The following is a 13,416-nucleotide window of genomic DNA, read 5'->3' on the forward strand; positions in this document are numbered from 1 at the left end:
AACTTTTTTCATGTAATCTTCATCATGAACCAAAAGAAAAGTAACCCCAAGTTCACATGATATCTCTTGGCCCTGGAAAACATTGGTATTCTTGGTTCTTCTACTTCATAATTTTTTCTCTACATGTGGAACAACAGTCATGTCCAGTGATTTCTTAATTCCTTTTCATACACTGTAACAATTCTTTTCTGCTCAAACAGAATGGAATCTATATAACTAAAAGTGTCAAATATGAATAATTTTATGGTTCTTAGAAGACATTATTAACTTGATTTTGGGAAAATTCTATCTATTTACATATCTGAATGTGTTTTCCTGAGATATGAATAATAGTGAATCTTTTACTACATATATTAATTTTTAAAATCACTACTAATATATGTGTATGTAATCTTTGTTTTTAGAAATTATTAAGCATGTTTTAAATAGTGTTCGTATTTTCCATTTTCATTACTATTTCTTGTTGAAAATCATTTTCTCTTAGGACTGACATAATTACAAAGATTAACCATTTCATACCACACAGCAATGCACAGTAGACTTCTTTTTGACCAATGTTAAAATGTAAAATGGTTGGTCATAATAAAATTAAATTCTGATTCACACATAAAGCACAAATTTTATAATTAAACTCAGTAGATAAAACCTGAGATAATTATTTTGAAGCTGTACAATTCCATTGAGCAAAAAGATTATGAAAATTATATTAAGCCAAAAATAACGTGTGTGTGTGTGCGCGCGCGCGCGCGTGTGTGTGTGTGTGTGTGTGTGTGTGTGTAAAAATTGTGTGAGACACCATCATCTCTAAAATGCAAGTTGTTGCTAGAATTTATACATATCCTTGTCATTTTCTGGGGCCACCTCTGGGTTGCACACTTCGCTCTTTCCTATTTGCCATTAAGAGAGGTGTGCACATGCGTGAAAGAATTAAAGAGATTCTTTGCAATTACAAGGAAATTTTGTTCTGTATTTCCTACATAGCAGTCTATTTTTTCTCTATAAACAGTAGCATGCAGTGAAGGAAGGGCAATAGTGTGATTTGAAATTGTCATACATTATCCACCAGTGGAAAATCAAAACTTGTGAATCATCCCCCTTCTTAGAAAGAAAGATCATCGTTACCATGCTTCTTCAGATTACCCAGGACACATATCCCTTTAGCCATTTAAATCTACACTTACACGTTCATATTCTATTGATTCGTCTCCACTGAAGCATCATTCATGTCTCCTCTCAGATAACATTCTTCATTTCTTTTTCAGTCTCACTCAGATTTGCATTTCAGGGTCAACTTTATACACGTTTGATAAACTTGGCTAACGTGTCTGCGGTTTATATTGGACAATAAGAATACACATGTAGTCACTGAGCTTCCCTTTGCCATCATTGTTGGGCACGGTTCTTGCAGTTTAATTATATACATGGGGTGGAGAGAGAGCTCAAGGGATAAGAACACAACTGGATGCTCATTCAGGAGGCACATGCTTGATTCTCAGCTCTCCTGGGGCCGCTCACAGCGCACTGAAACCCAAGTCTGTGGTATCTGAAGCCCTCTTCTGGCCTTCAAGGATACTACAGGCAGAGGTGCATAAATACAAATGCAGGCAAAACACACATAGACCTAAAAGAACTATAATAACTTTGTAAAAATGATATATATCTATATACTACTTTCACATTCATCTTTATACTTGACTTTAGAACTCATCACTCTTTTGGTGAATATTATGGAGGATAATATACAATACCGAGACCCTCTCTGACTAATTTTGAAACTCGGTATTGTATAAATTGTATGTAAACCGATTTAGTCCAAGCTAAATTTGATCAGGTTTACTTTTATCCTAGTGATCTACTCGATCCTCTAGTATGATTCAGTGTACCCGTCTTACTACCAAATCCTCAATACCCAGGTCAGAGAAACTAGATCTGATGAGATGTTCCAGCTTGGGAACAGTATGCTGTGAGTCAGTCTCAAGAACCACACGAAAACAGTAATACACACATGCTAACTCAGCAGTCTGGCTCTGGTTCTGAGACTGCACATGGGTAACAAGCCTCCAGTTGTTCCTGGAGCTCTGAACTACAATTTAAGGTCAAGCGTTTTGTTACATCTTCAAGCTGGTTTTTGTTTTTTTTGTTTGTTTGTTTGTTTTTTTAAAGTGAACTCTGCCTTACTGTGCCATTGGGTAGGTAACATCAGAAAGAGTGTCATGGCATGAGGTGTGGGCAGGGGCTACTAAAGAAAAGTGAGTAAATAAAAAGAAAGTGACTTAGGGTAAAGATAAGAAAAAGGTAGATTGGATAAAGAAAGGTAGTAAGGAATAAATTCGCAAAAAGTGGAAATCTATACTTATCACTCAGAACCTACAGAAAGCGTGTGTCAGCATGCAGTTAGCAATTGTTTTTGTGTTCACATCAGTTGTTTTTAAATTTAGAAAATTTTAAATCACTTTAAGGCTTTATTTATTAAGTTCAATTCACTACTCAAATTATTATTTGAACATATTGTTTGAACAGAAATGTTTAAATGTATTATTTAAATTCAGATCTCTTATTTACTAGGAAATTTTTATGAAAACCCCAAAATAAGTTCCATCGCTCACTTTATCTTTCTGAATGTAGGAAACACATGGTTGGAAAGTGAAAAGAAGGAATTGAAAGTGTACTGTAAATATATGGCAAAGGTTAATTTCTAACCCTATTTTACATAGAGTAAAATATAAACAATTAGTTTTGCTGTAAACTCTAGATTGACAAAATTGTAAAACATTTATTTACATACATAAAGATTGGGAGGGAGGGTTAAACAGCATTTTTGTCTTTGGGAAGGGAAGATAATTTTATAATTCTCTGTTTCCTGTGACTAGTCAGGTTATAGCATTCTTCATAGAGATAAATAATACCACACTAATCTCAGGCTCTGACATGGAAACTCAAGTCCAGGAAGGCTGAAAACTGATTTGAGTATGAAACACATATCTATAACCTGAACACTTAAGTCCAGGAAGACGCAGGACCAACAGGTCAAGGGTTTCCTCAGCTTCAGAACATGTCTAAGGCCAGCCTAGCTAACCAAGAGCTTGTCTCATGAAGACACAAAATAAAAATGAAAAGACTAGGCACTTTATTCAGTATCATCAAGATTAAACTTGGATCACACCATAGGAGTCATTGTATCTACCTATAATATCTTAAAAATTGGATAATACAAGCTTTGAAACAACTATATATTTTAACCTAATGAGAGGCTTCTGTTGTCATAAACATTTGTGTGGTGCGGAAATTACATTTAGCTGAATTAGATTTGGCTATAAAACACTGAAATCTACATCCGAGTTCATATGGAGTAGCTAAAAATATGTTCCACTGCTATACTTTAAGCATAGCAGGAACCACGCTATTTGGATTCTGTTAGTGTACAGCACTTTGAAAAAGCAAATGACTTTCAGTAGTATGAGTAATTCTGTAGCTGAATGTATGTCTGCTGTGTTCTGGTTGGTTTGACCTAGGTCGTTTGATGGCACTCTGTTAATATAGAGCGTTATTATTTGATACCTTAGGGTATCGAAAGGCTGATGATCCAGCTCCTCTTCTAAACTGATCCTGTAGTATCTCATAGACGAGGTAAAATTCTGAGGTTGTATAGCCATATTGAGTAATAGAATTACACCTTATTTCTCTAGAACATTTTATAAGCCTTTCTTTGTCCTTTGAAACAATAGAAAAGAGATGCGAGAACACACTTCGAATTTGCCATGTGTTTTCAGAGATTATGTTTTGGTGATTACCCCTGACCTTACACAGTCTCAGTCTCCTGGAAAATGGAACGTGGACTCTCAGTTCTGTAATGAGATCTGCTTTTGACTGAACCACATACCAAGTATTATTTTGTGACTAAGAAGCATTGTGTTATACCTGCTATATTAGTGTTTTTGCTAAAATAAACTAGTGTTTTCCTGTCTAACAGATTCTTCTGAATGGCTACAAGAATAATATAAAATTGATGGGTTCTAGTCAATGTAATTTTAAGAAATGTCAAGAATGGTTTAAAACAAAATTTTAAACATAATTTCTAGTCACATAAACTTTATTAATACTTTAAATATTAAAAGAAAAATATTTCAATATTTTAAAATCTCGGTGTTAGATATCCCTTATTTCTGTTTGCACAACGTTCTACTATTGATGTTAGCACTCTAGGTAACCTTACCAAACCCAATGTTTGTGATGTTTCTTTTATTAGATAATAAAAAAGCTATAAAGGATCAAATTAAGCCTCACTGTACTTGACAGTATTAGAGCCACAAATGCTTCTTGAACAACAGAAGTACTTATCCTCAAGAGGAAAAGAAAACATTAGAGATGAAATCATACTAAGAACTGAATTCTTTTGTATAGGTCACGGCAAGTACCTACAATACAGAACATCATAGACATCAAGCCTAGCTTACAGTAGTTTTAATAAAGTGAGCAGAATCTCTATGAATCTTTCAGGAGTCTGTTTCGAGAAGTAAAGCTGAAACAATATTTCATCTCACTCTTTCAGTTGCTTTTATCAACAAGGACGGGGAATGTAGATTCAGCACATAACTGGTATATCAGTGTCTGATTCAAATAATTAGTTCTTCCTACTGCTCAAAATGACAGAATAGATGTTGCCACAGGGCCTTTATTCCTTCATTGGACATCTCTCTCAGAGGAGCTGTCAGGCCGAGATATTTCCAAATTGTAGCAGAGACTGACTTCTTTTTTGCCCTAATCAAGATTTCTTTGCTGAAATGTAAGATGTGTTTACTAAGGCATCATGGACCAAGTATCATGAGTTTTGCTCATGAAGGAATATTAATCAGAGTGCACTGAACAGTTTTGTTAGATTTGTGGGTATATATATATATATATTTATTACTTATTTTCTCCTTCCTTTCACTGTAAACATACATGATTATGAAACTTCTAGTATAGGGATAGGTTGAACATTCAGTTGCTCCATAAGAATGAAAGGTTATTGGGTCAAGAACCTCTGGCTAGACTTGTCACAAACTTTAGGGGAGAACTTACAGATATTTTCCTACTAAATGGACATAGTATTAAACAGAATCTTAATGAATTATTGTTGTACCCATAGATTCCTAGATACATACATTTCTCAGCCCTCATCTCAAACACTTATATGTGTAGTAGTGTGTGATTAAATACGGTAACCCACAACTGGCCAAGGACATGAGAATAAGAGACTTGAGAAGGCTCAATCCATTAGGGAGCACAGGTAACATACCACCCTACCATCTATCATGGACCATTGTGGATGAAGGAGTATACTGTAAAATCCAGAGGAGGTGGGTGAGTATGGTGACACTTTATCTTCTGTGTTCAGGAAGGAAGCCGAATACATGGATTTATTATGCATGCAGGAGCATGCAAAAGACTTGTGTGAGCTCAAGACAGAAGTAATTCATCTCAGAAAAAAGCTACACTCACAGTCCCGTAGCAGTAAGGTTGTTGACATTTGCTAAGTGCTAAGAGAGGCAAAGGCAGTTTTCTCTAAGAGTGTAGTCACTGACATCAGACAAGCTTTAGAATAAGGACACACATCAATATTTGTCTTATATTAGTCCTAAAGAATAAAAAGAGACGTGCAGAGTTGTGTGGGTCTGGGAAGAGATTGGGAGTGCTAGATATGACCAAAACACAGAGGAAAACTCTCAAACAACTAATGAAAATGGCACTCAGAAGAACATCAAAGTCTGTCATTAATTTTTAATTTATTTTTCTACTCTCATGTTTTACTTTTTATACCTCAAACATCATGTAATGGTTTGATCATAGGTTCCTTTGTCCAAAATTTATCTGAAATTACCATTAAAGCAATGGATTAATTAATTGTAGAGATCAGTACTGTGAGTTCTGTTTTCATAAAAATAAAATTATGTGCTCTGATGCATTCTATTGCTTATCAGAAAATTTGTGGAGATATTCAGATAGTCAGCTCACAATAAAGACACATATACCATTTACTTTCCCCTTTTTACCACTCCGGCAGAAAACTACTTGAAGCAGAATATTACTCTATGCTATACACTATAATGCATAGCTAAGGAAGATGTCAATTGATTTCTTAATACAAATGTAAAGATTTATCTTTAAAATGTGCTATTATTTTTAAAGTCAGGGTCAAGCTAAACCTGATACTTAGGCAAATTCAATATTAAGAATTCACTAAATTAACTAGTGTCCTATGCAAGCAAAGTAGACATAATTCACCTCTCTCTCAACAAACTTATTACCCACTAGGGATACCTGGAAACAAGTTAAGAAATTGGAACCACAGGCTGGCCTATTCAAAGAAACCACTCAACTAACTTTGGGCAGCTCAGCAGGTATACAAGGCATCAACATGTGGGCCATTTGTCTGAAACAGTCTAAAAATCCTACCCATCTGAATATAGACAGGGAAGTCTTTTATTGAAGAGTGAAATTTTCAATAAACTTTAAACAAATAATTTTCTGGACATTTAAGGAAAAGAATGTCACTATTGTCTAATGACACTACAGCAAAGGTCCAGAGGGATTTGTGGAGTGCCCCTGAATCATAATATACAGAGAGGACAATAACTCAGCAGCAGGAAGTCAGAGAGGTATATAAGACATTATCAAATGATTGTTCTTGTTCAAGAAACAAATGAGAATTTACTATTCCAAGGATTATGACCAGAATCAGGATATCTAAGAGTAATCATAATGTATCTGTTAAAAAGTAAAAGAAATATACTAAGTGAAAGATAGAAATGCAAAATGTAAACAAATTTAAAAGTGTAGAGAAGTTCCTTCTTTTCCATTAAGATTGTCATTATCTCAATCTCTGCCTGTGTGCCATGCTGTGTATTTTAAATTCTCATGCCCATATCTCTCACTTATCAAGCACACATCAGTGTCTTTGGGGTGAATTCAATTTACTTTCACGTTCTATGGGAAAATATGATTACATTTGATCATTTACCTTCTGACATAATTCCTTATTTTCATTTTCCTAGGTATTTCAAATAAAATCAAAGCAGAACTAGTGTGGCAACTAGAAGAGCCTACTTCTTCAGCCATAGGGGCAGACACAAGAGCAGGGCACTAGTTTGAATGAATTCTCATTCTTATTGTGCAGGATACAGCATGACATACCCACTGGTTACTGTCTTTATTCACAAGTGATAACGATTTTTTCTTCTCATCTATTAGTCTTTCTTTTCTTTTCTTTATTCTTATTCAGAATAATGGATTTTAACTGATATATGATTGTGAGCAAAACCAGCTGGTATTTTATGGTAAACAATTGCTAATGTTTTCCTTATTGTTTCATTTAATAAATTACTACTTTCCTTCCCCAAGTACTGAGATCAGGTTCCAAATATGTCCCTTCAAATATTCTGTAGAGTATAACAAATGGCTTCCCTGTAAATTCCTAACACAATAAAGACCAAAAGGAATGAACTGAACTGCTATTAAATTAACTGCCCTCTTCATCCAATGCAGATATTTCCAAAATGAGGACTTTTAAAACTGTTTCTAGAATAGTCGTGTAATTTTTTTCCCTTGGGAAATCAGAAAAATCTTAATGTTTTCATAGTATACCCTGAATTGGAGTGCACTGACTTCTATTCTTTAAATTAATAAAAATGTGCACAACAGGAGAGGAAGTCAATAAGATGCTTCTTTTATTTCCTTTTAAAATATGTCTTATTTTCTAAGTAATACAAATAAAGCTTTATCATTATTAAATTCCTACTAAATACTAAGTAAGTCTAACTTGACAAAGAATAGAAATGTTTCTAAAGGACTAAAGCTAAGGGTCTTGACCAACTTAAATACCCAAGGAGCAGTCAATTATTTGTATGTTGAAAGGCTGTTTAAAACCCTTGTTCAATGTTAACTTAATATATAGGTGACTTGTACCTCCCAATAGAATTTCCCCAGTTTTATTATCATCTTTAAAAATTCTGTCACCTTAAGGGAATATTAAAACAGAGATGAGAGCAACTTAGAAAAATAAATCAGCTATGAAAAGACTTCAAATATTCACATATATATTAGCCTTTTTTTCTGCAGACTAGCTCTAGGCCAAAGAACACTAAATTTATGTAAATTCAACTTTATAAAATTATTTCATAACTTACATTTTACAAATTTATACTATAATACTGTGAGAAACTATAATACTGTGAGTTTGAAAATGTTTTCATGAGAAGGAAGAGTCAGTCAACAGAATTCTTCATATTTTTTGTGAAAAAGAGCAAGTTGCAATAAAGACAAGAGATACCAGTTCTGTGATCTTTTGCCCTAGAAAGGCGTCTATGTATATAGAGCTTCTCCCTTATACTCTTAAAGCTCCTAACCCAAAACATCCAGGAAATCCAGGACTCAATGAGAAGATCAAACCTAAGGATAATAGGTATAGAAGAGAGAGAAGACTCCCAACTTTAAGGGCCAGTAAATATCTTCAACAAAATTATAGAAAACTTCCCTAACCCAAAGAGATGCCCACAAACATACAAGAAGCCTACAGAACTCCAAATAGATTGGACCAGAAAAGAAATTCCTTCTATCACATAATAGTCAAAACACCAAATGCACAAAACAAAGAAAGAATATTAAAAGCAGTAAGAAAAAAGGGTCAAGTAACGTATGAAGGCAGACCTATCAGAATTACACCAGAAGATTGTGAAAGCCAGAAGACCCTGGCAGATGTCCTACAGACCCTAGGAGAACACAAATGCCAGCCCAGGCTACTATATTCAGCAATTAACATAGATGGGGAAACCAAGATATTCCATGACAAAGCCAAATTTGCATAATATCTAGTTGTGAATAAAGGCATAGATTTGCTTGACATGGGGTTTTGTTAGTCAATGGCTTTTATAAAGAGAATTATCAGACCAAGTCGTATAGCTTCCTGTAATTTTAGGTTGTGCATATGTCTGTAATTGAATACAATATATATATATATGTATATATATATATATATAAACACACATTCACACACACACACACACACACACACACAGACTATTTCTCTTCTCTTGTCTTTGATTGTCTCTCAGAGGTTGTAGGACCATTTGCTATGGACACCCCATATTTAGAACACAAGATTCGAAAGATTTGGCTGTATGTACCATGAAAGCCTCCTTCTTGGAGTCTAGCTTTTATTGTACCAGAATTTACTATGCAAGCTGCCAAAGAGGTATGAGTAGCCCTGCCCATAGGCACCACAATAATGACCAGGGTATCACTATATCCCAAAAGGTGCAGTAGTGATATTCATATGTTGATGGTAACCAATGATTTTCTAATTGAACTTATGGCCCATCAACAGTAGGAAAATCAAGCCTTATACTAGACACTAGAAAACCACCTGGAGCTATCAAAGTCATGGATCTTAAGAGAGAACCTACTAGCACCACCTTGCGAGAGCAGCAGAATTCCTTACTGTACTTGAAAGCCTATCTGTTTATCCACAGAAAAGTGCAGCTCCCATCCTTCATCAAAGAGGTCCACCTGGAGTTTTCCGTATCACAGATGCAGATCTTGGATATAATAGAGACCAACAAATTCTGGGTAGCCCAGCCCCAATGACTACATCTACCATATTGCTCTTGCCTCTAAGGCTCAATAAACCTAAAGAAGAGGGAGGTGAAAGAATATAAAGGTCAGTCAGAAGAGAAAAGGGATGGTTGTGATTTTGTCTCCTAGAAATGGCAGGGATGTTAGCCCCAACAATGCATCTAACTAGGTAAGACCTGAACACGGACAGTATTATTCAACATGGTAACATGGAAAGTAGAAATCTCACTGGGTCTCCCCCTTAGAAAAAGGCTACAGGCGACTTAGGACTGCTGAGAAAATTGGGCTCACAGAGATAAGGTCCCTAATTGGTTATCCAGTGCAAAGTGTTCAGTCCTGACAACACACACATTCAAGCAACACAGTCCCACTCACGAGGTAGTATTTATATATTTAAGCCTATATGTCTGACAATATTAACAAGAGGCCATTGATTTGAGACGGAGGGGGAGGCATGGAAAGAGGTGTTTAGAGTGAATGTTGCCGGGTTTAGAGGGAACAAAGGGAAGATAGAGGTAACATTATTATATTTTCATTACAAAATAATAAACTCAGCATGGTAGCACATGTCTTTAACCCCAGTACTTGAGAGGCAAAGGCACACAGATTTCTGAGTCCAAGGGTAACCTGGCTTACAAAATGAGTCCATGTCAGCCAATGGTACACAGAGAAACCCTGTCTTGAAATACAGCAACAACAACTAAAACAGCAGCAGCAAAAGAAGCTTCAAAAAATGAATAGAATAAAATGGAAATTAGCGAAAACGAAGATGTATGGATGGATATACGTACATAAACATATTAATATTTGTTTAGAGGCAGAGACAAACATACAGAGACAGATTTGAATAGCAGTAGTGTTTCAGATGCTGGAATTAAGGTGGAGCCTATTGTCAGAATAAGGGAGTGAGCCTGCAACTAGAGAGACCAGTTAAGGACCAGGTCCTAAATGGTCTTGGGGGTGACGGCAGAGGGATGTGCCTGGCAAAGGAAAGAAGAAGCTACTGGTTGATGTCCACCAGTGGTAGTCCACATTGTGTCTGGGGTCTCGTTTGGCTCTTTCATGAGCTGACTGTGGAGTCTATACCAAATCTTTCAATTTGGATTTATCTATTGTTTATAGAAATTACTGACGTGTTGACAGTGAAACAGTGACGTGCAGACAGTGAAAGCCATGGCCACTTTATGGTAACTGTAATCTTTCCCATTGTCGTTTGCTATGAAAAAGAATTTGAAGCTTAAATAACAATATGTGGGTTTTATTTACAATAATAATAATAGTAATAATAATAATAATAATAATAATAATAATAATAATAATAAAAACATCAGTAAGAATGAGCAGCAAAGCCAGGAAAGAAAGCGACCTCCATGAATTGATATAAATGTAATCAATACTGATGACAGGCATTTATCACATAGAAAACAGTCTTCTTATCAGCATCCAAAATAGGCTAAGTCTGCCAGCTTAGTTACTATGCAATCCATATGCTCAGACTCCCTCAATAAGAGAGGCCTGTTTGGAGCAACTGTCAGGATTAATCACCATTGAAATCTACCTCTTGATATCACCTGCTGACCCCTGTACTGACTTATTTTTGCTGCCCTGTGACCTTACAAGTATGAGAAAGTTTGAAATCCTTATGTATTCTTCACAATGGTATTTCACCAAGAAATTGGTGTTTAAAGCTCTCTGTGGTCACTGTCTTCACGCTATGTATCCATTCTTCACATATTAACTCTACTGTTTCATTCATTCACCATTTTCCCGAAAGATATAAGACATAAGAAAAACTCTACAGGTACTAGAAATAGACATTAAAAATTGCTTAATGTCCTTAGACATGATCTGTTGCTTACTTCTTTAAGTTAATAAAACATGTCAGATACCAAATGAGCATGGTCAGTTATGTGAGAAAACTAAACTTGTGAACATATAATTACACTAGAACAAATAAGGAGTAATAAAGCCAATTTGATCCAGGGGAGTAGATACGAACTCACAGACTTAGCACCCTTGCAGCTGCGAAGTGATTAATAATGAATAGTAAAGTTTATTTATGTCCGTGACCACACTACACAGTTATCATCAGTCAACAAATTAAGTTGCTCAAAACTAAATGGTAGGTTATTTCTCAGTCGCAGGCGAAATGAGCCAACTAAAGCCCGATTAAATTATAGAGTTAGAGTATAGTAAAGGCAAGGTTATTGGGAAGCTGCAACAATGGGCAGGGTCAGTTCACTGGCCCTGTAGACCAAGACCAGGAAAGTTGCCTTCAGGAAAGATGTCAGAGTTAGGGGAAAGAGAAGAGAAAGAGAGAACGGGACCTGAGAGATGAGGGAGACAGAGAGAGAGAGAAAGAGAGAGAGAGAGAGAGAGAGAGAGAGAGAGAGAGAGAGACAGAGACAGAGACAGAGAGACAGAGACAGAGAGACAGAGAGACAGAGACAGAGAGAGGCAGAGACAGAGACAAACAAAGAGAGGGAGGGAGAGCAAGAGAGACAGAGAAGGAGGGAGAGAGAAGAGGGGGAGTGGAAGGGGCGAGGAGGGGAAGAGAGGAGAGAGGAAAGAGGAGAAGGGGAGAGAGAAAGAGAGAAAAATGTTGGATTACATAAGGAAGAGCCTCTATGGAAGGGGAGTAGAGCCCCTTGGCTGGAAAGTTCAGGTTTGAGGGCCTGGTAAGCCAGGTAGGGACCGAAGGATGTTGCTAGGACCTGGAGGCCAGGTCTGCTTTGATATGTAAAACATGTACCTCAGTCCCTAATCTGAGATCTGAAACCAAACATTAAAGATTAAAAGAAGTATGAGGAATTATTGACTGTCTCTGTAAGTACTAATGTAATTAACTTATTCTTGCCCATATCTTTAAAATCTTTTATGAAGTGTGACAAGGTATTCGACTTCTTTCAATGATACAGTAATGAAATTTCTAATCCAAAATTACGAGCTGTTTGGATACCCCACCGTAAAGGAGATCCCACATGAACAGTAGCTTTCCCAATAAGTCTTAATGCTGATATGAAATCTGAGCACTTCTTACAGTATTCTAGGTAAAATGATGTTGAAGAACACGTAGTCTGAAAGGGCAGCAGGACGCTCACCTTATGACAAAGTTGTGGCTGTCGATCTCCTTTCCACATCCACTGTCTAGTAGAATGCCGGAATTTCCAACAACAGCACAGGTCTTAAACCTGCGGTTTTTCATTGGTGAAACTTCAGGCAGGAGGCTATGCAGATCGTGGGAAATATTTAGTGTCCGGCGTCTGTCCAGCACATAGTGTATGACATCACCAGGCTTGAAACTGCTCTTGACCACCGACACGTCACGTTCTGCGTCTAGGAAACGGAGAATATTCTTCCTGTATTTGAAATACAAGCAAAGCTTTAGATTAGGGGGCCGAGTATCTAAGAACCTGCCTCCTTATTTGCACCACAATGCGTGCTTTACAAACTGGCGACTACTGCTCTTAAACTGTCAGCTGGCACATCAACCAGGTAAACGCTATGGAAAATATATTCGTGTTAAATCCTGTGTGAGGAATTTAGAATATTTCATGAATATACATAGTATATACATCTACTGCTAAAGTGAGGAAGTCACTCCATTTGTGAAAGTAAACCTAAACATATTTCACTAGGTAAAATACTGCTCATAGGAACAGCATTGGTACCAATCCTTGTCTAGCATTCTCAGTTTTCTACAGTCATTGCCTTTATTAATAGTACAACGAGATGAGTAGTAACCTGAATTACTTTGAATTAGACCATTGACAGAAATATTAATTTTTTATTGCAAATCCTTCCCAA

The 13,416-nt window shown here is 36.3% G+C and overlaps 1 protein-coding gene across 1 annotated transcript in view; it reads right to left on the reverse strand.

Annotated features, from left to right (window-relative positions):
* The window catches only part of St8sia4 (ST8 alpha-N-acetyl-neuraminide alpha-2,8-sialyltransferase 4), a 92,354-nt gene that overhangs the window by 65,258 nt on the left and 13,680 nt on the right, over positions 1-13,416 (reverse strand). The window contains 1 exon segment of the mRNA NM_053914.2: positions 12,711-12,968. Within this exon segment, the coding sequence (NP_446366.2) occupies positions 12,711-12,968 (258 nt within the window).

This window comes from Rattus norvegicus, chromosome 9 (assembly GCF_021556685.1).
Source record: "Rattus norvegicus strain SHRSP/BbbUtx chromosome 9, alternate assembly SHRSP_T2T, whole genome shotgun sequence".
NCBI lineage: Eukaryota > Metazoa > Chordata > Mammalia > Rodentia > Muridae > Rattus > Rattus norvegicus.